At 49.1% G+C, this 24,753-nt stretch overlaps 1 protein-coding gene across 4 annotated transcripts in view; it reads right to left on the bottom strand.

The window, feature by feature from the left end:
• Nucleotides 1-2,309: 2,309 nt before the first annotated feature.
• CALN1 (calneuron 1) overlaps nt 2,310-24,753 on the bottom strand; it is a 139,533-nt gene continuing 117,089 nt past the window's right edge. For all 4 annotated transcript variants that reach the window (XM_063341827.1, XM_063341829.1, XM_063341828.1 and 1 more), the window contains exons 5-6: nt 16,976-17,129; nt 2,310-9,415 (exon numbers count right to left, since the gene is read on the bottom strand). In XM_063341827.1, coding sequence (XP_063197897.1) covers nt 9,288-9,415; nt 16,976-17,129 — 282 coding nt within the window. In that variant the 3' untranslated portion in view covers nt 2,310-9,287. The remainder of the gene's footprint in view (nt 9,416-16,975; nt 17,130-24,753) is intronic.

Raw genomic sequence — 24,753 nt, 5'->3', positions numbered from 1 at the left:
ATAGATGTTAATCAGGAAGGAGTGCGTACTGGGTGGGTGAGATCGCAGCAGCAAAAGCAGCCTGCAGGGTCACGGGCAGAGTGTGCGTTGTGTGCGCTGTGTCTAACCAGAGACACTGGCTGCTGGGAGTTTCGACCTTGGGGAGCCCACTGTTGGCAAGAGGTTGTAGATAGGGCCATGCCTGAATTTCAGTCAGAGTACGGAAACCCTTATTTCTTCAGTATTTGTATTTCTGTAATTAAATTTGAAGCCTTGGCCAGACTCCATTTAAACAAAGCAAAGGGCCAGGGTGTGAAATACTGTGCTGTACGATGACCTAATCCAAATCCCACTAAGTCTGGGAATGTTTCCACTGACTCCCCGGGAGTTGGATTAGACCCGTGCAGTTGTTCCTGCCCATTGTCCGTCCCCGCTCCCACGGCAGAGGGCACCCGAGACCTCCCCTTGGGGCACAGCTGAAGGACGGGGCTTTTGGGTGGAATCTTTCGGTGGTATTTCCCTGTTGAATGGAGAGCGTTGAAAAAAACATGAGAGCAAAACAGGCTTTGGTAGAGCTGGAACAATGGTCATGTTTGTGGGCTCTTTCTGGTGGGATAAAGCAATTAGGTGTCAGCCCAAATGTTGTGTGTTTTTGTCTTTGTTTGTGTTTTTGTTTTCTCCCTGCAGTCAGTGAAGATTTCACGATGGTATCATACTAACCCATCCAGCATGGTGCTCATCCTCGCTGGGGGCTGATGGGCAGAGAGGAGGTGTTCTAGCAACGATGCCAGTGAATTTCAATTTCTGAATGATTCCGGTGGCTGAAATACAATATACTAACACGTGGTTTCACTGAGGACATCATTGAACACAATGATCTGCTTGAGAACACTGCTTCAAAGGAGAGCTGTGTGGTGTAGGTTTCTCCTTCCAGCAAAGAATTTCTTCGATTACTCATTCATTCCTAGGATAAATATATAGGAATTCCTACAATAGATTTGATTCATTCCTGTAACAAATTCAGGTTCATTCCTAAGCCATTCATTAAAATGCTTTCCAGTTATACAATGTAAGAGGTCAACTAGAGTGTACAATATCTTTTCTTTTAAACTCTTAGATCACAAATTTTTGTAAACAGAAGGTTTCTGCATCACTTGCTTTTCAGTGTCAATCCACGCATGGACAATTGCTCGTACTGGAAGTTGTGATGGTTCCAGGAATAAGGACCATAATCTGAGCCGCCAGGCTGTTGTCCAAATGGTCGCGATTAATAAATAACGTGAGCCTATGAAATGGAGTGTGATACGTACCATCGTCTGGGGAAACCCACTCATTTTTTTCAGTTTAAATGAAGGAATCGGAGATGCTGTTTTTGCAAAAATGGCCAGGTCTAGGGAAAGCATCACAGCTCCTTTCCAAGCACGAGACAGTGGTGGTACTGTGTACCTATGCGCATGATGGGAGCTTTGGGGGCTGCATTGGCTGTCCCAGCAGTGCCATCCCGGTGACTTGAGTCCACCTGGGTAAAGATGACTTGCCTACATCAGAGCTCTGTCTTTTTAATCTTTAATTTAGGCACCACTACAAGCAATTTTGGGGACAATCATTAACATCATCCTCATCTTCAAATGTCTGTCAGGACTCGGGGGACTGGTAGCTGTGGAGAATGGTCTACAGTGAAATGAAGAGATCTGGATTTTCTAAGGGAGCAGCTGCTCTTCAGGGCACGTGAGTGTAGTTTAGCCACACAGAGCAGCTCTCGTGGTACGGAGCCTTGGCAGGAGACGAGACAGGATTAAAACCTGTGGTCAACATCCTCTTCCCAGCAGCAACGCACTGGACCCCAGCCCATCTGAGGAAACAGGCTCTGACTCTCTGGTAGGTATAAGAAAAGGGGTTTGAGTTTTTAAGCAAGTGCCATAAAAGAGCACATGGCATGGCCTGACCTTTCTCTTCGAGCTCTGCGTGTGGTGCCCACCAACCACACCAGCTGCGGCTTTGACTTCCACTTCCAGAGGAGAAGTTCAATTCCTCTCTTTGGCGTGCTGAGGAGTCCTGTGCATCTGTGGCCCTCTCGAAGCGTTGATCCCAGCTCTGAACAGCCAAGGCATCTATTCAGCCAGGAGCTCTTTCTGTAGTAACAGGCTTTAAAATATGTAAATCTATTTTCAAAGCAAAACAAAAACCCCAAATGTTCATGTATCCCTCAGAAGGAAGAAAGGGTCTCTGTCCTAATATTTTATGCAAATCTAGCTTTTGCTCTTGTACTTGGGCATGAATAAATATCAATGACTGCTGCAAAATGAGGAAAAAAGAAACTTCATCCCTCATCAAAAGAAAAAAACCTTTATTTCTATTGCATAAATAATGGTAAAATTAAAATCTTTTTATACAGATTATATATTTACAGTAGTGTTTGGTTAGAGGAAACAGCCGATACATATGGCATTCGGTTTTCCTTTATACACGTCTTTATACACTTGGGTAACTTGCAATAACATAGGATTTAAGTTGCATGCCAAGTTAATTTATATTAATATTTACAGTATTTTGTACAAAGTTTTTTTTTTGTTTTTGTTTTTACCATTATGCTGCTGACTTTGTGAGTTGTTGGCTTTAATTAAAATGCCATGTCTTTTGTTAACAAGCAAAAAATGGTCAGTTTTTAACAATGAATGGTAAATGACTTGACAACAGTGAGGGATGAAACGAGGCAAAAAAAGGAGGTGCACGTATTAGACTTCCTAGAGATGAATCAGGAGGCATTGATTACTTAGATCCTAGTATGGATTAAATGGCAACAGGCTGGATTCTGGGCTTATTCGAGTTCAAGCCAATTAACTCTAATGAGTTACTTCTGATTTACCCTGGAGTCCGAGAGGAACTTCATCTCTCTTCCACCCCTCCCACCGCAATTAAAATCTGAGAAAACAAGAGCTGCTGCATGAAGCTGAAATAACTTTGGCTCCTCTGAAAGAGATGGTAGGAAATGTAATGCCATTCTTGGGCTGGGGCAATGGGACTATAGAGGCATCTATTTGAAGATTGCTCCTATGGCAAACCCAGGGGCCTGATGCTGCAAACGCATCGGCCGTGTGCTTCGGGTTTAGTGGGACTGCTCACAAGAGAAGACATGCCTGAGAGCTGGCAAGACCAGAGGGGGACCTACCAGAGCAAGCTCAGGAGCTTCAAATGGGATGGTCCACTGTCTACGTGTTGGCTGACGACGACAGAAGACCAGCTGAAAAGGAAGGTCATAGGATGGATCTCAGCTAAAGCTCTGTAGCAGTGTTTGAAGCTGCTTATTCTTGATGCTGGCAAAGGCTGGGCATGAACAGCTGTAGAAAATAATTGGTTGGAAAATGGCAACTTCAGCTAGTAATGCTCTTCAAGGCTACCAAGTATTTTGGTCTATCTTGACAGAAAGTAAAAAAAAACACTACAGTATTTTCATCACCAAATCGTCAAGTACCAACCTGTAGATCCAGAGGATTTCCTTTTTCTTCTTTCTCCCCCTTCTCCTCACTTCTGGGGCTGAAATTCTTTCATAGTAAAGACGCCAAATTGAGGCAGTTTTTCAGGCTTTTGCCACAGCAGAGGTAGGAGTGGAGAACTCTTCCAATCAAAATGTTGTCAGATTGCTTGTGGTAAAGCTTCTACAGCTCCTAGAGCTGCCTAAAATGTCCTGCTTGAACTGGAGAAAAACAAGATGCAGTCCTGATAACAACCGACAATATATAGAGATGAAAAGGTTGTGTGCCTTTTCTTTTTCTGTATTAAATTCCTGGGAAAGTAATAGGCTTTAAGTGATGCCAGGGAAATGTAATTGCACTGTCAGAACACAGTACAGTAAAATAATAGATTGAAAACCAGCAAGTTCTGTACATCTTCATCTGCGGAATGTAAGCATGATTCAGAGCCAAGAAAAAAGATACTTCATCAGATTCTCATTTTAGAAGAGTTGGTTTTTCTTCTTTCAAATAGTCATCCATAAAGCAGAAACTAAATAATTTATTACACGGGTGGATAAAATAGGGAACGTCGTTCTTAGTGATCTTAATGTATTCCTCCTACTGCTTCTCTCCTTGCAGAGCCAAGTCTGACTCGGGCCTGTGCACCTCTTGCTTTTGTGCGCTGACAGCCCTTCGCAGCACGGCTTGCTCTGGCATGTGCGCACGGTGTGGGGGGAGAGAGTCTTTCGCGGGAAAAAAACGAGAGACTCTTTGTACTGGGCACCTCGCAAAGCAGTGCGTCACCTCAAGCAGAGCCAGCACTGGACCTCAGGTAGCCGTCACGGTCCTCTGGGTGTCCCAGGAAATGTTTTGGTCTTCTGCAGCAGGCAGAAAGACGCAGTGGGTTTGGTTTTTTGTATGAAAGAATATTCCTATTCTTTCCGTAGAAAACAAATGTTTGCCAGTAGGTACTTTGCTTATGCAAGTCTGTCAAACAGACTTCAGCCATCTAGAGTAGCATTCTTGGGAATGCTTTCTGCGTCTTCTTGATTTGCCTGCTTGCTATCCTGTTTCTTATGGGAGAAGGACCACAAAAACCCATTTACTTGTCCCCGCTTCTCAACGTTGCTGGAAGTTTCCCATATAAAGCAACCAACATCCAACCCTACCAGCGCACCATATCCAACACCTGAGCTCCCAATAACCATTGAATGGTCTGTATGAAATCTCTCCAGATCACTAGACGATAGCCAAATATTCAGCTGTAGCTCACCTGGGAGCAGGGGCAGGTAGCTGGGTCTCCTACCACCTCCCACCCTTCCGCTCACAAGAGACCCTTGTTCTGGGGGGGGAGTCTGTGAGCACCTTCACCAGGACAGGGTGTCTGCTAACAGTAACTGGCATATTTGTGGGTACCCATCAAACATGAAAAACAATTACTTTCTCTTTTATCCTAGAGGAACTCCGACAGCACGAGGACCAAATTCTTCCTAGCAAAGCCAAGTTTTCCCAGTTGCCCACCCTGTTTAATTCTTTAAATTACTGTTGATATTGCTTCAGATTAGAAATTACTTCTCAGTGGTGGACTCGTTGACATTATCAGGCCCCAACGAAGTCCCTGGGTGGCGCAGCCCGTCGTGGGCAGAAGCCCACTCCCCCAGACCGCTGCCACAACCACGAAGCAGTTGTCCTGCCTGGTAACTCCTCAGCTGTGGTTTTCTTCATGATTGACCTTATGGTATGGCTTTGTACCTGATAGGTAAGGAATGTTCACTTCTCCGTGGCCTCCAAAGTATTTCATCACGCCACGTGCCTGACGTTCATGCGTTGGCTTCTCCAGGAGCAGAAAATCAGGATGTGCCAATGGTTAAAGCCAAAGTCAGTGTTATCAGTGATGCAGCCCAGTGACTTACAGGAGCAGTAACCCAAATCCTTCTCATCAGAGATCAATCCCTCCACGAAGAACCTGGTCAAAGTGTCCTCAACAAACTGTGGACAGCCTGTGTCGCGCAGTGCTTATGCTGCATTGACTTCACGTGCTCCCAAACCAAACCAAAGCCTCTCTCAAGCTAAAATAATCACGTCCATCTCAAAGCCTTCCCTGCATGTCAAGCTGTTTAATTGCACACATTTTTTTTGTGGCTAAGCCAACAGAGCTGTCTTTGGGGGGGCTGACGATTTGCTAATAATTTGCTGATCCACGAGGGGAAATGCTGTCCCGGGCTGTTGGGAGCTGTTTGTCCAGCCTTGGTTGGGCTAGGAGCGCGTCTGCAATTGCTGCGTGTCGCTCCGACACGGTGGCACACATGTCACGAACAGCGAGGGTTGCCATAGCAATATCCTTTTCGTACAGAATTGCAGTGCTGAAAAGACACTTAAATTCTCATGTAACTGGCAAGAGCATAAGTTTAGTGCTTTTTCTGACAGCTCTACCTAGCACTGCTGCAGTCTGGGTATTTTTTAAAGTATGTTAATTAGCACTTAAAGTTTTTTTTTTTTCCGTTAAAGTATGGGATGTGGGGTTTTTTTATTTTTATTTCTTTGATTCTTCTACTTTCTTCCCCCTAAGCTCTTGCCATCAGGTTCCAATCAAAATTTTACTGCTCTATTTTTACCTACTGTCTGTAAAAGCAGCAAAAAGCCGTTTTTTTTTTTTTTCTTCTTGTGTAGCAGGAAAAAAAAAAAGAAGATAAATGGATGTTATATAAATGGAGCCAGGGAGGTAGGTAAGAGACACAGGTCCAATGCTGCTGGCTAGGAAGGATGGGAAGGTGGAAGGTGTTGGTAGAAAGGTTGTGGGGAGAGGAAAGGATGAAATGGCTTGGCCTGATCCATTCTGCATTGCCACCAGAGGAGCCTGACTGATTAAAGCAGGGATCTCTCCAAGATGCCTTCAGATGGAGAAAGGCTGCTGTAGGAAGGAAAAGGAGACCTCTGGCAAGACATGACACTGATTCATAATGGATAAACTGGGTTCCCTACAGAAAAAAGCAAACCCCCAAACCCCCTCAAATCCTGTACCCAGTATAATCAGTGGGGAGTTTTCAATGAACTCTACTGACACCAGGCTATGGCTTTTACCGATATAATAATTATAGTTTAGTTTTACAAATGGATATTCAAGGTGGAGAATTATGCTGAAAAATGACTGTATTTACAAAGGTTTTTATGGAGCATGCATGTAGAAATTATGGAGCCTTCCAGAAAGCTTAAAGGAATGCAAGAGATCATCTCGTCTGTAAGGTAGCTGTTATAATTGGAGTCTGCCTGGTATTAGCTGTCAGATGAGTGAGAAGAACGTGGAGAAATGCCTGGTCTATGTGTTTGAGCTTGTGTTTCTGAGCTCAGCACAGAGGCACTGCTCTGCCCCATGTTTCTGCCGCCGCTGAGCGGGGCTGGTGGGTTGATGCCCACCTCTCCGCTCCATCTCCATCTGCCCCTGCTGCCCACGTCCACTCCAGCACAGTCCCGGGGGTGGGGGGAAAAAAAAATCTTAATAAGTATTACTCAGTGGCAAGTAACATTTAGACTTTTTTTTTCTGCTGCTGCCACCTTTTCACATGCCCCTGAGACCTAAAAACGTGGATGACGGTTCCCTTGCAATGATCTCAAAGCTCGTTATCAATGCGCAATGTCCCGCGCAGCGAGTGCTGGGAGGGTGCCCTGGCTCCCCAGCAGTGTGAATCCCACACTCAGAGCTTGCCTAAGACTTTCCACCGTTGGTGTGAAGTCTGCCGCTGCCCTGTAGCAAACATCAATCTCTCTCCATCTTCTGGGAGATGTAACATTTTTTGCAGAATATTTTGCAGTTGGCCTCTATTAGTCACAGCAGAGCAGAAATACAAAAGCGTCTGTCTGTGAAAGGTAGAAAACAACAACTCAGCTGCTCTGGAAAAGGCAGCTGTCGTCTTCCGTGATGGAGGGGGACAGCAGGAGAATGGCAACGGCGTGGAGGTGGGCAACTGAGACACACACCTAAAGGCAAAATACAAAGTGGTGACACGAGTTTAAAGGGGTGACGGGAGACAGAACAACGAGAAGCAAGTTTTCAAATCAGGCTGCTAAAAAATACAGGTTAAATGTTATCAATCGAACTTGTAATCAAAGAAAGACCTGAAATGAGTCTTTGGGATGGATCCAGGCGTAAGCCGATGGCTGCTGTGCGGGACGAGGGAAGCTCGTGGTTTGCAGTCCCTTGGGGAGCATCCTTCCCCCTCTCGTGACACAGGGAACAGTCATCTACATTTACAGTAGCAAGATCTCGCTGCTCCTTGGTATTTCTGGAGCTCGCCCAGCCGGCAGGATGAAGCCACCACATCTCCAACACCCAGGTGCCTCCACCGACCTCCCCGGGAGCGCTCCCTGTGCCGGCTCCGTGAGCGACGACCAGGAAACATCTCCCACGAGGGCAAGGAAACCAGACCTCCCCTGGGACAAGACACAGGTGCACAGTTAATCCGAAAGTAAATGCAAGGATTTGTGTCAAGTTTAGAAGGAAAAACGCTTTCAGATGTAATCCTGGCTCCAGGCTCGCCCAGTCCTTGCGCTTTCCGCGGGATGTGTTGTGTCTCCAGTCTGCATCTCTCCATCTTCTCCTTGCTGCTCAGTAAAATCCCTTCCAGGAAAAATAACTAACACTTGCAGGATCTGAAAGTCTGCCACACTAGGTAACATATGGCGGTATGCTCTAGTTTGATTCCTTCTTCTCTTGCTGCAGTCTGCTTTCCAGCTTACCCTCTTTGGAACCTGCCCATGGGACTGTGGTGGTGGTGCGACGGCTGCCGGGAGGGACCGCAGCAGCTGCCGTGTGGGCAAAAACATAACCTCTCCCACAAGCAGGTGTCTGACACGGAGGTTTCACCGCAGATTACAACCAGGGCATATGAGATGAAAGAAATAACAATTGGGCAGGCAAGGAGAAGGGAGGAAGGCTCTTTCTGAGCTTTTCCTTGTGATTTTCATCTCGGATAAGGTTATTGAAGACCAGTATAGAAGAAGGGCAAAACTGCTGGAAAAGAAATGCCGTTGAATACGCAGATGGGACCAAATAGAGGGAGTTTTACCTGGCGCTGGTGGTTGCAGAGTCGGTTGGAAGACTGTGCACAAATCTCAGGAATGTCCATGTGTGGAAATGGGTGGTGCTTCTCAAGCCCTGATTCACGGTTGGAAAAAAAATGGCAAATGGACTCGTGTTACCCCACAGTCTTGTGTCAAAGGTGGCGCTTACGAAGCAAAAATAGAAATTTTGTATGCTGCTGGCAAATTCTCCTCTTTTTTTACTCTGAAAATACTGTACACGGATGCTCTAGCTCCCCTCTAATGCCGTAAACTCAAAGGCATGGTCATAAGGGAAAAACAAAGTGAAGCCGGAGTACACGAAATAAAACGAACAGGACTTGCTTGTGACAATGCTACGATCAACTTCCTGGGAATGTGGGCCCAGCGGAGAGCTACGCGGAATAGTCAGTCGGCCCCTAGGTTAAAAGACAGCCCTGCTGCGATAAGTCATGAGGCTGTGCCTCCTTAAAACTGCAAAACAAGGCTGCTGGATGAAAGTTTCTTCCAAGTTACCATTGCTGTTTTGAAGCAATAATTCGGGAGTCCTGTATGTGGGTTTTTTTTTTATTGCATTAGGAAACAAAACCTTTAAAGCATTAAGACAGCCCTTTTATGTCCCTGCCAAAAGGATGTAGTTGATTCACAAGACACATTACGCTGCTGGCCTCAGGCTCCTGGTCGAATGGTGCTTTATCTGCCTGCCTCTGTCTCTTGCCGTGTGAGAGTCGGTTCGGGGGAAGCTCACCCGCTGGCATGCGCATGCATGGTCAGTTTGGTTCACAGTGTCGTGGCGAGAGGCTACTCCATGCCGCTCCGCAGGATCTGGTTGGCCGCAATCAACATCACGCTTATAATAAAGGCCATGGCAAACGCGCAGATAAGGCTCTTCCGTACGCAGGTCTGTCTGTTCTGCTTCTGGGCGTGCACTGCGGGGAAGAGATGGGAAAGATGAGAGCTTGGCCACAGTAATGCTTTTGCTTTCCACCAGCATCAGCTGAACTCAGAAATCCTCCTTTGCCTCTGATTATCACCTTGGCACAACCCTCTCGTCTACACCTCAGAGATCCTCTGCCCTGGCCAAGTCTTACCTCTCCCTGCTGGGACATTTCCACCTCGGCTTTCATTGCTTCCAACCCACCTTTCCCAGTAGAGCACCCTCTCATTCTGCAGGAAGGCCTTACACTCTTGCCTTGGCTTTTAAACCCTTTAAATGCCTTAGTTTCTCTGTGTATTTCTCTCAAGCTCTTTATGAAGTTCTCTTTAAAGTTCTTTAATCAGGAATCATAGAATCATAGGGTTGGAAGGGACCTCTGGAGATCATCCCGTCCAACCCCCTGCCAGAGCAGGTGGCACAGGAATGCGTCCAGGCGGGGTTGGGATGTCTCCAGAGACGGAGACTCTACCACCTCTCTGGGCAGCCTGTGCCAGGGCTCTGACACCCTCACAGCAAAGAAGTTCCTCCTCATGTTTAGGTGGAACTTCCTATGCTCAAGTTTGTGCCCGTTGCCCCTTGTCCTGTCCCTGGGCACCACTGAGAAGAGCCTGGCCCCATCCTCCTGACACCCACCCTTTAAGTGTTTATAAGTGTTGATAAGGTCCCCCCTCAGCCATCTTTTTTCCAGACTGAAGAGACCCAAATCCCTCAGCCTTTCTCCATAAGAGAGGTGTTCCAGTCCCCTCATCATCTTGTAGCCCTTTGCTGTCCCCTCTCCAGCAGTTCCCTGTCTTTCTTGAACCGGAGCGCCTACAACTGGACCCAGTGCTCCAGCTGTGGCCTCCCCAGAGCAGAGCAGAAGGGGAGGATGACCTCCCTCCACCTGCTGGCCACACTCTTCTTGATGCACCCCAGGATGCCATTGGCCTTCTTGGCCACCAGGGCACATCGCTGGCTCATGGGCATCCTGTTGTCCACCAGGACTCCCAGGTCCCTTTCCACCGAGCTGCTCTCCAGCAGGTCAGCCCCAACCTGTCCTGGTGCGGGGGGTTATTCCTCCCCAGGTGCAGCACCCTACACTTGCCCTTGTTGAATTTCATGAGGTTCCTCTCTGCCCAGCTCTCCAGCCTGTGCAGGTCTCTCTGGATGGCGGCACAGCCTATTGGTCATCTGTGAATCCCTTTCGACTCATCCAGGTTTTTCCAGTTACAGGTCAACTGGAAATGAGCAGAGATTCAAGTCGTGTTCCCCGACAACACTTAAAAACCCACTGTGATAGTTCCCATGAGTATGCACAGTACATCAGTCACTTTTCCAAACTCTCTTTAGGTTTTCTGTGCCTAAGCAAAATCAGACTTATTAAGAACCTTTTCGAATGAACGCTTGCAGAATAATTGTCAAAAGAGATAAGAGTAATTTGCGGCAGTTAAAATGCAGACAGAGTTGGGATTTATAGCATTTGACTTATTTTATTTAATTTTTTTTTTAAGTTCATCAACGAGGATTCATGCTGAGACTTGCTAAAGACAGTTCATGTCTCTGTCTTAGCCTCCCTACCTACGAATATCAGAACAATACGTGGTCCCTTCCAACCCAACACATTCTATGATGATTGGGGTACTGTGAAGATTAATCTGTTTCAAAAGTCTCTGAAGGTCCCCGAGATAGTCACAGAAAGCCAGAAGATCCTCATGCACGGGATCAATAATTCCACCGTGCCACTATGGGCAGTGACACATGGCCTTGCTTTGGCCTGAGAAGGGACGTACCCATCGCCTTTTTCTCCCGGATGGTCATACTTGTGACGATGGGAGACTTTCACATGATAGGCAACAAGCTCAGAATTACAATAAACCTAAAATGCAACCAGGAAAAGGTTCTGAGTACCCGTAATTGGAAAAGTCCAGGATGATGCTTTTAGAATATATGGAAAAAACGTTTGTTCTGAGCATTGCACAGAGAGGTGGATTCCACATTTTCATCCCCCCTTCACCTCCCGTGGCCAGGATTTCGCAGTGCCGGTGTCCTAATGCCAGCTCCCAGGCAGTCCCCGGGCAGCAGGTAGCGCCAAGGCACCGGGAGCCTTCCTTAGGCAGCACTTTGAGTCCCTCTGCCTGGGGCAGGGAACCGCTGCGCCACCAACACTCCAAGAGACTCGCTATATTCTGTGCAGATAATGAAATCCCCATTATGGCAGCTCTCCTAAATTACTTGCTTTCTGCTTGCACCGCTCCGCTCCTCGATTCCTTCGCTCGCTTTTATAATGCACGCGGAATCAATACTGTGGTTCCTGGGTTTTGTGCACGATGCCCCGGCACTCTGAAAAGCTTGTTAAATCACAGCTTTAGTTACTTCTTTATTTATTTTTCTATTATTTCAGTACTTTGAAAACACTCCCGGCCAGCAGACCAAACAGTGACACAAGCCATCACAGCCAGCGTTGCCCTTCAAGTGCGGGGCTCCCGGGCTGGTGACGGTGACGGGGAGCAGCAGTCGAAGATGGCCAAGGCTTTTTGTGATGGCAACTCTCCTATTCAAAGGGAAAGAGTAAAGCACGTTCAGTGTTTCTTGCAGAAGTGTTCCTGAATTGAACAATTCCTTCAGTCTTCTGTTATACCATCAAGTAAAAATAGAGCTTTAAGGCAGCAGGCTCCGGGTAAGTCATTGTTATTGTTCTTTATCGACTGCAGGTACACCAAATAGCCAAATAACCCACCAAATAACTCCAGAAGAAAGGGAAAATGTTTGTGCTGAAATGCAGAGTTGTTGCAGACCCAGAGAGACCCTCACGCTGTTGGCTGGGGCTCAGCAGGAATTACTCCAGCAAGATGGGAACTGCAGCTCCTCTGCCCCCTTGCAGTCCACAGGGAGACAAAGAAGCTGAAATTACTGACTTTCTTCATCGTGAACACAACTACGTCCTGCCCTGCGAATTGCCCTCTTAACTATGAAGACCCGTTTGCCCCCCCCCCCCCCCCCCGCTATGCTAACTGCTGAGTTTTTGCCCTCGCTTGTCTCCTTCCTCCAAATGCATAGACCCTTTGAGCGTGGCAGCTGTGCTTTTTCCTGCTGGTTTCCGTAGCTGGCATTGTCACAGGGCTGGCTGCTCGATCCGTTTTGCATTTGGTCGCCAGTAGGAGTTTTTGATACCCACGGGACACGCTGGGGTTTGGACCTGAGCAGGTTCCTTGAACACGGTCAGAGCCCGAAGCGCCTCTGGAGATGTCCTGGTCCCAGCAAGCCTCAAGGCTGTCCAATGTAACTGAGATCTCGAGAAGCAAAGGCCAATTGAGGTTGGGTCATCCTTCATCATCAACATGCAGAGAACGTGCTGGTGAGGAGGACTCACCATGGTGTGAGCAGAGACAGAGCTACCTTTGCTATAATTTCTCCACCAGGACGTGGGGTTAATGGGTCCAGCCCGTTTCGGGGTGCATCAGTCGAGTGGCTGCAGCTGCTGGGCTGGGGACGATGCCCACGGTGGGTTTGGGATGGTCGGGGTAAGTGCTGAGAGCCCTCTCGCCTGCAGGAAAAGGCTTGCCAACGTGAACAGCTGCGGTGTATTTATAGTGGCTTCTGTCATAACCCTGCTAAAGGTGAGGGATATTTGCTTTCTCTGGCTGGCTGGAGTTATTTTCATTTTGAGGGGTCAGTTTTTCATTCCCAAGGCCTTAGCTGAGGAGCGGATGCTCCTTGTGCTTGTCTGGGGGGAGCAGGGGGGGGGAGCTGCAGCAGCCCCTGTACATCCAGTTAATTTGAGTGTCAGGGCTGAGGATGAAACACCCGTGGCAGACAGCATGGGTCACCGTAACCCGCCGGCACTCTTGTCTGCCACGAGCTTAATGTCCTGAGTGACTGGATAATGGGAACTGCCAGACAAATGACTTTTTGTACTATAAATTTTTGGTAGTACAATGTTGCCGCAAACAGTTGTCCTTTTCTTGCGTCTTTTCTCATAAAACATACACTCTCCTTGGCTCTCAACTTTGTTCTCCTGCCCCGAAGCGTTAATAAAAATTGAGAGGAAGGCAGAAGACATAACCGTGCCTCCCTTCTGGCTGCATTCTGTATTGGCAGGGCTGGTGTGGGCTGCTTGCGCTGAGGAGTTGGGCATTTCCATTGCTCCGCTCTTCATCAAGAATAAGGCAAACGAAAACCCCTAGAAATGCGTAGGAGGGAAAGTTGTAATGTAAGCCTAGAGCTGACGTCTTGCAAGTGGCTCTCACGTTCGGAGTGAACTGAACAAAATCCTGGACTTGTCCCTGACCATAATTTGAATCTTGTATTTGGTTTTAAAGCGCGTGGGTGGTTGTGTGTGTGTATATGAGTGTGGGAGAGAGAGATAAGGTATATTGTCCGTGTTGATATAGCAAGTATATTACATAGCTGTGAAGACCTTATTATGACAAGAAGCCAAGATGGCAAAATTGTGAGAATAACAGAAATCTGTACGTATTCGTACTGATGGTGATGTGTCCTGTGTAGCACCTGGGGGGGCTGAACCAGCTAACCCCAGGTGTGGGAAAGGGAGATGTCTCTGTCCATGGGATGTAGAAGGGTTTCGGGGCTTCTCTTTGATGGCAAGAACATACCCAGAGATGACAGTGAGTGGAGATCCCCTCTTTCAGCAAAGTACTACTGAAAGCATCTGCTACGTCTCTTCCCTTAGGAGCCATTCCCAGATCTCAGCGAAAACCATCAGGGCTCATCTTGGCTTCATTCCTACCCACAATTAAAGGCACTTCAATGGGGTGGATGAAATGCACATTAAATATAGATGTGAGCCTCTAAGCTAGTCCCTTTAGGCTGCCTCCACAGTTGAACGAAATAGGTGCTTTTTAAGGTGCAATTCATCTCATCCCAAGGCAGCACCTAAAATAAGCTGGAGGAATTATACCCCAAAAGCATCTCCTTCACTCCGCTAAATAAGAAATGCACAAAGGGTGACTTACGTACATGAAGACACTCCTGTACAGCCCCATTTACAACTAGAGTGAGATGCTGTCCAACCTTCATGACAGCTCTCCTTTAGTGCCATTGATCCATGCCACGAGGCCCCATCATTTCTGCTTTTGAGCCCTGTAGGGATCTTAGTGTTTGGGAAATGGGAACACCAAGGGCACAAGTGGGTCATTCAGATAATGGCATGTCCAGCCTGGAGAGCTGCAGGGACGCAACTTGCTCTCAGCCTGCCTTTCCTGGGAGAAATGCTCCCGTCAAAGCTGCCATGGACCAGAACCGTCCCTTTCTTCCGGGACCTGAAGGAAAAACTTTGCATCTTTGTTGACAGTGTTCAGTTGATCTTTATTCTCCGGTGGATTTGTGCGTGTGTGTGTGTGTATTTCTAACAACATCTAAAAAAGGGTCTGTTTTGCTTCTAGGTTCTGCCTAGCACCAGCAATGCCAACATCCCACGAGAAAAGCTGTTCTTGCTGTACTTTTGGAAGCTGGGACTTCCAAAATGAGATGCTGAGCGTTTAGGTTTTCGGACCCATTATTTTTTTTTTTTAATTATTTTTTTTTTTTTTGTGCGCGCGACTGGGATAGTTCACCCAAGTAACCGAAGCTGAAAGAAGCCTGCGTGCCTCTCGCCGCGGTGACAGCTGGCGCCTGTCTCCACCGAATCAGCAGGTCAGTGGGGACTAACAACTCCATTCATGTAAGTAAGCATCTATGCCTCCCTGCCGCTCTCCAGGAGGAACAAAAAAAGAAATGTTGCGTGGCTTGATTCGAAGAGCGTTGCTGCTTGCCTCCCTCCTGCAGGCTTTTTAAAATTCAGCTGTGCTCTTCTACATCTTTTCTGCAGTATTTAGCGGAGGGTGAGCGTGCTGGATATAGCTTCTGAATCCCATTAATTAGCCAGGCTAAGAATTGCACTAATATTTTTATCCTTTGTTTTAAAGACGCTTCAGTGTCTCTGCCTGGTGCCCTTTCAGAGGCTATTTGTCCCCTCCGAGTATCAGGATTTCCCCCGAAATGGCCTATATAAAGTGGCAGTTCTGTGGGTGGGAAAGCACAGTAGCTGTCCCGGGGTGAGGTGCACAAACCCTGAGATCCTCTGTCGGTATCTCCCGGGACTCTTCTGCACTTGAGATGATCTGTATCTCTTTGGTTGTTCCAACCAGCAACGCCTGGGAGCAGAAGAAGTTCCTCTGGTCAGGAAAATCCTTCTCCCAAAGTGGCTTAAAAAGCTTTCCCTAAACTGATTGCCCATCTTGGCAAAAGTGGAATGCTCTTGCCAGTGTTAGCTGCCTTCAAAGTGCAAAAACCACTGTAAAAGTTGAGGTTGTGCCGGATCCCAGTTACTGATCACTTACTCCGTGGTCTTGTGGCACTGCTGAGAGGACGCTGTGTTAAACTGCAGCTGCCGAAGCAAGTGTTCCCCTTTCTCCAGCTACCACTGAGGATCGCTTAGACCTCGGTCTTGCAGCCGCTCTCGCATGTGTGGAGATGAGCTGTCCTGTGGGGTACCTGTCCCATGGTGTACCTGTGTGGCATATCACCGCTCCACACCAGCAGTCCCGACAGCGCCACGCAGGGGGTGTGCAGGGCAGCAGGGAGCAGATGCACCATCTCTGCTCACTGCTGGTGTTACGCTGCAGAGAGAGGACTCTCCCCAACTCTTCCCCAGAAGCCCAGAGCAGAAGAGCTTTTCTTGGAGCTTGTGGAAAGACAACAGAAGTCCAGAGGAGGCCCCAGAGATGCTGGGAGGGCTGGAGCCCCTCTGCTGTGAGGACAGGCTGAGAGAGCTGGGGGGGTTCAGCCTGGAGAAGAGAAGGCTCCGGGGAGACCTTCCAGCCCCTTCCAGTCCCTAAAGGGGCTCCAGGAAAGCTGGGGAGGCAGTCTTTATCAGGGAGTGGAGTGATAGGATGAGAGGGAACAGTTTTAAACTGGAAGAGGGGAGATTTAGATGAGATCTGAGGACAAAATTCTTTGCTGTGAGGGTGGTGAGCCCCTGGCCCAGGTTGCCCAGAGAAGCTGTGGCTGCCCCATCCCTGGAGGGGTTCAAGGCCAGGTTGGATGGGGTTGGAGCAACCTGGTCTGGTGGGAGGTGTCCCTGCCCAGGGCAGGGGGTGGCACTGGATGATCTTTAAGGTCCCCTCCAATTCTAACCATTCTGTGATTCTACGATTCTATGAAAACTATTGAAGCCTAACATCGCTTGATACAGCAGAACCCAGTGCCAATAAAGTCTTTCCATGAGAGACATATGGATATTTCTGTGGGGAAATTCATTCTGTCTTAGCCACTCACCTCAGCGTGGGCTGCATATCCCCCTGCCTGAATCCTACCAGAGAAAGGAGGGCCATAAGGCAAAGCACCCACTAGTTCATCCCCCTGCCTGAAACAGGATCAGCTTTACTCAGACAACATGGAAGAAATCTAACGACAGCTCTTGAGCTCTCTACGTGTGTCATTGCTACTTACCCTAAGATAACTCCATGCTAACTCCACGCACCCTTGCCCATTGCCTGTCACGGATCAGAATGAGTTTTACAGATGAAGCAGAAAGAGAAAAATTGTACAGAAACATAGAAAATTTCTCTCTCACCTTCAAACTCTGTTTGGCAGTTGCCAGAGTTTTCATTTAAACTCTCCTCTTCATTGATAATGATGTTCTCAATGTCCTTCATCGTTAGATGGTCCCGGAAGGCGTGGTACAGGATGTGTTTCAGTTCTTCCAGTGTTATTCTCTGCATGTCGAACTGTGGGAAGAGGAGTGAGTTAGGCTCAGCCACCGACAACGAGCTCGGTGCTTGGAGGAAGAGAGGCATGTGGGCATGATGCAGTTGGCTTTTTTTTTTCAACCTCATTTCAACGCCTCAATATAACTTTGCAAATTTTGCTCTTTTGGGTTCATTTAACATTAACAGTGTGAACGTTGCGCATGGATGTTGCTAGAGCTCTTGCCAGCTTACTTAATGCCAGTAGAGCAGTAGAGAAACACAGCTCTGTGCCAGGGATGGTTTTCCAGGCTGGAGATGCAGTAATCCAGTATCAGTCCTGGCCATCCCAACAGACCTAAAACCCTGAGAGACTCCCCTGGTAGCTCTTACACCTTGACATGAGCTACAGCCTTGAACGTGCCCCTTTTTTCCTTCTAACTCTCCATTTGTGCCTGCGTGGCGAGCACAAGCAGAGAACGTTTCCGTCTTAGCTCATTTCTGCTGTCGATCCAGTAGGTGAACGTTGTTCTTACACACACCAGGTATTAAAACTAGATGATTCCTGCAGAATATGTAGAAATGAACATTTCGCAGCAGAAGAACTTTGCACGCGTGTAAGGTGTGTGGTGTTAATATCTGCTAATGGTACAGAAGAGAGAGCATTCACTCTGACTTGCAGTGCCAGGCGAGGAGAGCAGTCTCTCTGAGCCATGGGTGCAGTCAACAAAGAAGGAAGGAAACACTCCAGGTCACCCCCTGTGCTGCAGATGATCATCATCACCAAACAGCACCTTGAACTCACTTTGGCCTTATAGCCCAAAACACGGGCTTGCCTACAGCAAACGGTGAGCACCAGGACTTGGACACCCTCTTCTAAACCGCCCACCTTCGAGTGGGTGGTGCTGAGGGACACGGGTTAGTGGTAACTTGGCAGCCTTAGGCCAATGGTTGGACTTGATGATGTCTTCCAACCAAACGATTCTACGATTCTATAAACTTGTGCCTGTTTCTGCAATTGAGAGAGGGGTGATAGCGTGTGATCAGACTGCAGAGCCGGCATTTCGGAAACGGTACAGCAAGAAATTCCCGCTCCTTTCCCCCCAGCCTGATAAGGCCAGGACAAGCCTTATCAGTTCTGAGCTGCTTGGTGCGTTATCTGAGGTCGTCTTCCCTGAGCACTGCTGCACACCTCACCGCACAGAGGCAAAACCATTAATCCTCAAAGTGGTTAACTAGGAAAAATAAGTGCACTCTGATTAAGTCTGGACCCTGAAATATTTATGCCTATCAGTGTGCGTATAGGCAGATTTGCACACATACATATGTATTTATCCAGCTATCCTTAGAAACACTGATTTCTACAATTCTGTTTGTTTCGGTTTGTTCCCGCAACAATCAAAAACCTGGTGCAGAAAATCTGCAGAAAAGTGGACAGAAGGGGCAAGAGCCAAAGTTCCTGGCTTTGCCCCAGATGAGTTCTCTGAAAAGCAAGTCTGGTGGCTTTGGTGGTTTTGCTGCTGTCCTTGTTCCTCAGGGATTCGGCGTTCATGCCGCCCAGCTAAAAATAGAGAGCGCACAATTGTCACCAGTGGCTCCTTGTTGCAGAGTTCAAAGCTGGATTGCAAATCCCCTGGGTATTTAGGCACAAATTTCCAGCCTGCTTTGTTGTGCGCGAGGAAATCTCACCACCCGTATTCTGCTTCCTTTAATGTTAAAAGAGCAAGTAAAATCGAGCAGCTGTGTACTTCACAACCAGCACGATTACGAAAAGCGTTTCTCTTGGCAACTAGAGGTGTGGAAACGGGGGTTAATTCATACGGTTGCCTTGCTGCGGTGTGGGGAGGTGTTGTTAGTGGAGGTTTGTAGAGTGCCTTGAGGCTGCCCAGGGTTTTCAGCCCTCCCGGTCGGCTTCCTGCAGCGCTGATTGCACACCAGCGCCGTGGAGGTAAAATGATTTCTCACCTACCACCCAATGCTGCATTGCTTTGGGGTCTTTGTCTGGGGGAAACTCAAATCTGAACTTGAGCCCCAGCATCTTCCTGAGTCCACCCGTATGCCAAACCCATAATTACATCCCAATGGTCACTTCATATCAACAGGAGCAGCCTGTCTGCATGTGGTTACCCCATCCCATCTCATCAGGGTGTCATGTTCAACCTGTGTTGGAGTTTTCTTCCTGTTCTCGGCTCAGGGACAGTTCTCTGAGGCCACTACAAACTTTTTAGTTGTAGTTTATGGGTTTGTTTTCTCCCCCTTCATGGAACAGTCTTTCTAGAAGCTGTCCAAAACCTGTGCTCACCCATCGCCAGGTGGATGATCACCCCTGTGAGTGCTTCACAGTCCGGAGCAGTGTCTCTCAGACCTGCTCTTTGCTTGCATCCTTTTCTGAGGGTACCTGCAGGGATGCGTGAGCCTCCTTACTGGATATGTTCACAGACTTTGCATGGGTAGGGTAGCTGAGGACGAGGGACCTCCGATATGGTGCGTGCATCCTGTCCTTGTGGAGAGTAAAAGACAATTGACTGCTTCAGGATCTGCCTCACCATGTCCCAAGATGAGTGCGTTGGAAGAACAACATCTACAGATCAGTCCCCCGCTCCTTCATGTCTGCCTCCAGAGCTACCGGTGTGAAAACTCACCTCGGGACACACCATTGCTATTTTGACATATGCTGGTCCTTTCCTCTTGCTCTTACAAGTCTTTGCTGGTCTCCCTCTATACCAGCATTGCCACTAACAAGCTTTTCCAGAGTCTACTGTGATGCTACCTGCTGCTTTGCTTGAAGCTACCTGGATTACAAACACAGCCATGGTTATTGTCTAATCTTAACAATGTGGAAACAGGAATGACTTGTGGGTTTCTGGGTCTTCCCGTACCAGTTTATCTGTCTACTGGGAAATAATTGTTCTCTTGACAAATGTGCATCTGTTGCTGCATCTCCACCTCTTGCTTTTAAGCTTTACGCTAATATAGGGAGAAATTATTTTTTTTTTTATCGTTCCATTATCATTCTGCGATTCAGGGAGAGGAACCATCTCAGATGGGGTTCAAAATCACCCCTGTTGGCTCATGTACTGAATGTTTGGCCTCTTGGCCAGCATACGGCCATTGGTCCTGTTTTTCTCTACGCTCTGGTACTTGCCTGCGGGAGGCATGTCCTCTGTTAGACATGTATCACCGCAGGAGCTTGTCCAGAATGGGCTCAAGCTCGGTGCAGCCAGAGACAAGACTTTGCCAAGGCTTGGGCTCCCAGGTAATTTCTTCCTATTATCATTGCTCTCCAATCTGGCATTTCCCTGATTCACTTTTCAATTACTCTGGCTTTTTATTGTTGTAATGACAGTAACCAGGGAGCAACTCTTAACTTTTATTGGCTCCGCTGAGAGGAAAACTGGGACCGTTGCAAGCTGAAAACTTTCTATAGGATTTATAATTAGAAGAAATCAATGAAGCTGCTTCTGAACCAGCGCTCTTGGAATACACTGTAAGCAGTGATATAGAAACTGTGCCTAATGCTGAGGCTCAAACGCCCCAAGCGATGCAGTGAGTGCCCCGAATGAAAGCCTGTACTTGTACAAGTATGTTTGGCTTCTGTGGAGAGCACCAGGAATTTTCCACTGCAGTTCCTGATGGACCTCAGTAACTGTCCCCACCAGAAACACCTCCTGGAGTTAGACGATGCTGTCCCAGGAGACATCTGGGCATGATCCAATCCAGCCTGTAGCTTCCTGACTTCTCCTTGATTTAAATTTCCTGCTGGGAATGAAAGCAGAGCCCCTACCAGTTCCTTCGGTCTCCTAGCCCCGGTTGCCAAAGTGTGCAGCTGACTGACAGCTGCCATGCCTGCAGAGCACTGGTTTCACTCCCGGCACCTTCTTCAGATACTTCCATGTCCTACCTGGGACGTTCTCCTTCTGCTCTGCGCAGGGACATGACCCTGTGCAAAGAGCTTGCTTCTTCCAAGAGTTAAATGCTGAAATATTACTTATGATAATTTCCTTTCATATCAGCTCTGCTTTTAAAAAAGGAGTGGGAGGCTCCAATCTTGAATCCTACGTTGGCCTCTCTGCCGTGCAGACGGGGTGATGCCAGGCTGGGACCCTGCAGCAACGTGAGGGGGGCCACTCTGGTGACCTGCAAGATCTTTTGAAGCCACGTCAATAAAAATCTTCTTCTCAACAAGAGGCAGGACCGGCTCCTCTGGCAGTGATGGTTTTAGCTAGGAGAGCACTTGAATACTTATTTTTCTGGAGCCTATGGGGCACAGGTTTCCCACGTAAGCCATCTAAAAAGGTCATCTTGGTCTGTCGAGAGCTCCAAGTGAGCTGCTGAGACAGCAACAGGGGAGCAGGCTTTTGCCTGGTGCTTTTGAAAATCAGATCTGCAAACCCAAAAAGCGTCATAGAATCACTTAGGTTGGAAAAGGCCCTCGAGTCCAAGCGTTGACCTAATACTGCCAATTCCACCACTAAACCACGTCCCTAAGCGCCACATCTACGTTTCATTGATTTCTTGTTTGGGGCAGCCCTTGATAACCTCTGAATAATGAGATAACGCCTTGCTTTTGCTCTCGGCGTGTCAGGCCGTGAATACCTGCAAGGCAAACGCAAACTGGCTCTGCCCTCTCTCGCCGCCGACCGCCACAACGGGGGACACGGCCCCAAAAACGCTCAGACTGTGGGCAGAGCAGCTGGGCTCCGTGCTGTGCCAACCGCAGCCGCATCGTTTCAGGGAGGCTCTGAACACAGCAGCTCTGTGAGCTCTCGCAGCTGACTGCGCGGCTGCTCCTCCAGCCAGCCGGGCTTTCGGCTCATAAACTACTGATCTGGGACTTTGCTAGAGGGCCAACGTTTCGTGTTGGCCATATATTAAAGCACGCAGCCCCAGTGCGCTCCACGCAGAACCTAATGTATTCCCCATCTCTGCCTGGGGGCTGGATGGATGGCCATGTCATACCGACTGTACCTCCCAGATAAGCTCAGCCACGGATATTTTATAAGGAGAGAAAAACGGCGTACGCTGGAGGAGCCAGGAGCCTGGAGGGGCAGGGGGACCATGCACAAAGGGAGCGAGCCCCCGGGAGCGGAGCCATGTTTGCAGATGGGATGTGCTGTGCCGTGAAGGATGAAGGACTTGCTACTCCTGCCCAGGAGGCAGCGAGTGCCCGTTCACTCTGCAGCACTGTGGCAGGCCCCCACTGTAAAAGCTTACATTTTTATATAGATATATAGAAAAGTATTGCCTTGTTATACATATAAAATAAAGTGTAAAGCATAAAATGTGCACATCTGTGTATATATATCTAAAAATATGTAGGAACATAGGAAATATTTTCTAAATGTCCAGACATACACCCCCTCCAAATCTGAAGCTTTCTCATGATATATTTCTCTATCAAAGAAAACGTGCCACTAATGGCAGAACATTTGCCAGCCTGAGACCTGGAGCAACTCTCACGGCCCCCGCCCCCCGGGACAGAGGGACAAAGCCATTTCGCAGCCTGTAACACACTACCGGTACGAAAGCAGCAACGATTTCTTTCTGTGTCGTGTCCCCCCGCCCCGCAAACCATGACTACCATTACAGCAAAACTGATTTCCTCTCCCCGCCCCCCACCTTGCTGGCCCACACATCCGCTGAAGGAGGGGTGGGAGTCCACAGCACCGGCAGTGAAAGTGCAGAAGCTGTATTTTGCTCTGCTCCGAACGCACGTCCCTCTTGAGGCTGGCCGTATGTGCTATAAGCAGGGTCTCTTTTTCTTTTCCCCATCACCTCTTCTTTTCATCCTTCCACCGCTCGCTCCATGCCAGCGCACTTGCCTTTATGGCCCAGGGTGAAGCCTGCGGAGGTCCCTCGGGGCGGCTCTGCGGGCTGCGGCAGGGGCCCGGGCTGCTCCCAGCTGCGCACAAGCTCCTTCTCTACCCGGGGACCATGCCGTGGAGGGCTCACATCCATCGCCCTGCTGACAGCAGCCTGGTCCCCGCTCGCTGCCCTTCCACGGGGGGCAGGAGGGAGATGTTGGAGCAGGATGAGAGAGAGCATGTGCTTCTCCCTGCACCCAGTGCAATACTCACCCGCCCGCCACCTTCTCCCAGTTTAGCCGTGTGCCTCTGCTGCTGGGAAAACCCTCCGAGGAGGGGGCTGAAGTACCATAATCCTCAGCAAAGACAGAGGGAGCCATCTGCTCCCCCCCACCCTGTCCCGTGCTGTCAGCTCCCCTGTAGGGAACATCATCTGGGGTAAGAGAAGCGAACGAACGTCCTCACCCTATACTGGGGTGGTTGTGGGAGCGGAGCAAACAGCGCTTTTCCCTTGCGATGCCTGTTGCAGGGCAGTCAGAGCGCACTGTCACCCTGCCGAGATGAGCTCAAAGCCCTAGGTGTCCTCTGCTGAACCACGGCCACCACGCAGGGCTGTGTCAGCCTCCCAGCACACAGGTAGAGAAGGGGCTTTTTGCAAAACAGCAGATACAAATCAGCCTTGGCAGCTCCCAGCTGCTTCCAACAATCCTCACTAGCCCATAAGAGGGAGCAGAGCTCCATCCATCGATGGATCATCTCCTCCTCTGGGGAGAGGATGCTGCACAGCTCTGCTGCCGCAGAAAGACATGGTGCCACCCTGACAGGGGCTGGAGCCCAGGACTGAGCGCCCTGTTCGCCCCAGGGGCCAGCAGCCAGCACACCCCCAGGGCGTTCCTGCATCCCCATCACTCACGAGGGAGCACGAGGCGGAGCTTGCCCGCATCCCTACACACACGCTCCCAGCACCAGCAGCATGCAGGATCATGGAGCCCAGCAGGAACCAGTGCCCCTGTGGAAATAAGAGCCTTAGCCACGTGGTGGCTGGGGCTGTGTGACACCGCGAGTGCCAAGTCCGCTCGCTCCAGCTGTCTCCGGGTCGGCGGATGTGCCCCAAGCCACCTTGCCCTGCATCCACCCAACATCCATCCACTTGTGACAGCTTCTCCACCCCACCTTGGCCTTGGGGTGGCCGTCATCCCGGTACCACAGCCTTCAGGAACAGCCAGCTTCCCTGGCGCCACACCGGAGCACCTGGCCTGCCAGGGAGCGGGAAGGGGTAACCAGCTCATTTCCATAGTAACAGGCTCATTACTGCGCTGGCTAACGGGAGATTGCTCCATTCTTCCCGGCAGCTTTGTCAGCAGGGAACCGTACACACGTTGATAAATTAAAATCAGATTTAAGTGCGTATTCTCAGCACCCTTCACCCCGAGGGCCTGGCCTAAGTTTGCCCTATGAAATGATGTGGCATTCGTAACTAACCTGGCCCACAGCTACCCCGCTGTGTGTCCCTCCAGCCACCCCCCAGCCCACACAGGACCATTGAGAGCGCTGCTGGGATGCCCACAGCTCTGCAAGAGGCACCAACGTCTACAGATTACAAACTACAGTCAGAATAACCCCCTTTAGCAGCTTGTCTGGGTGGCACGAGACCATGCTAAAGAGCGGTGGGCTCTGCACAAGGGCGTATGAGCGTGTGAGCTCTCCCCTGCGTGTCTGCCAGCCTGAAACCCAGGGCAGGAAAGTCCCGCACGGTTCTCGGCAGCGCTGGGGAAAAGCCTGACTGATGCTGGGAACTCCCTGGGGGGCCAGGGAGCAGGACAAGGGGGTCAGGGTGGCCCAGGCTGGTGCTCAGTGGAGGA

Source organism: Chroicocephalus ridibundus, chromosome 7 (assembly GCF_963924245.1).
Source record: "Chroicocephalus ridibundus chromosome 7, bChrRid1.1, whole genome shotgun sequence".
Taxonomy (NCBI): domain Eukaryota; kingdom Metazoa; phylum Chordata; class Aves; order Charadriiformes; family Laridae; genus Chroicocephalus; species Chroicocephalus ridibundus.
Note: the sequence above shows the minus strand (reverse complement) of the source record. Positions and strands in the feature narration are given on the sequence as shown.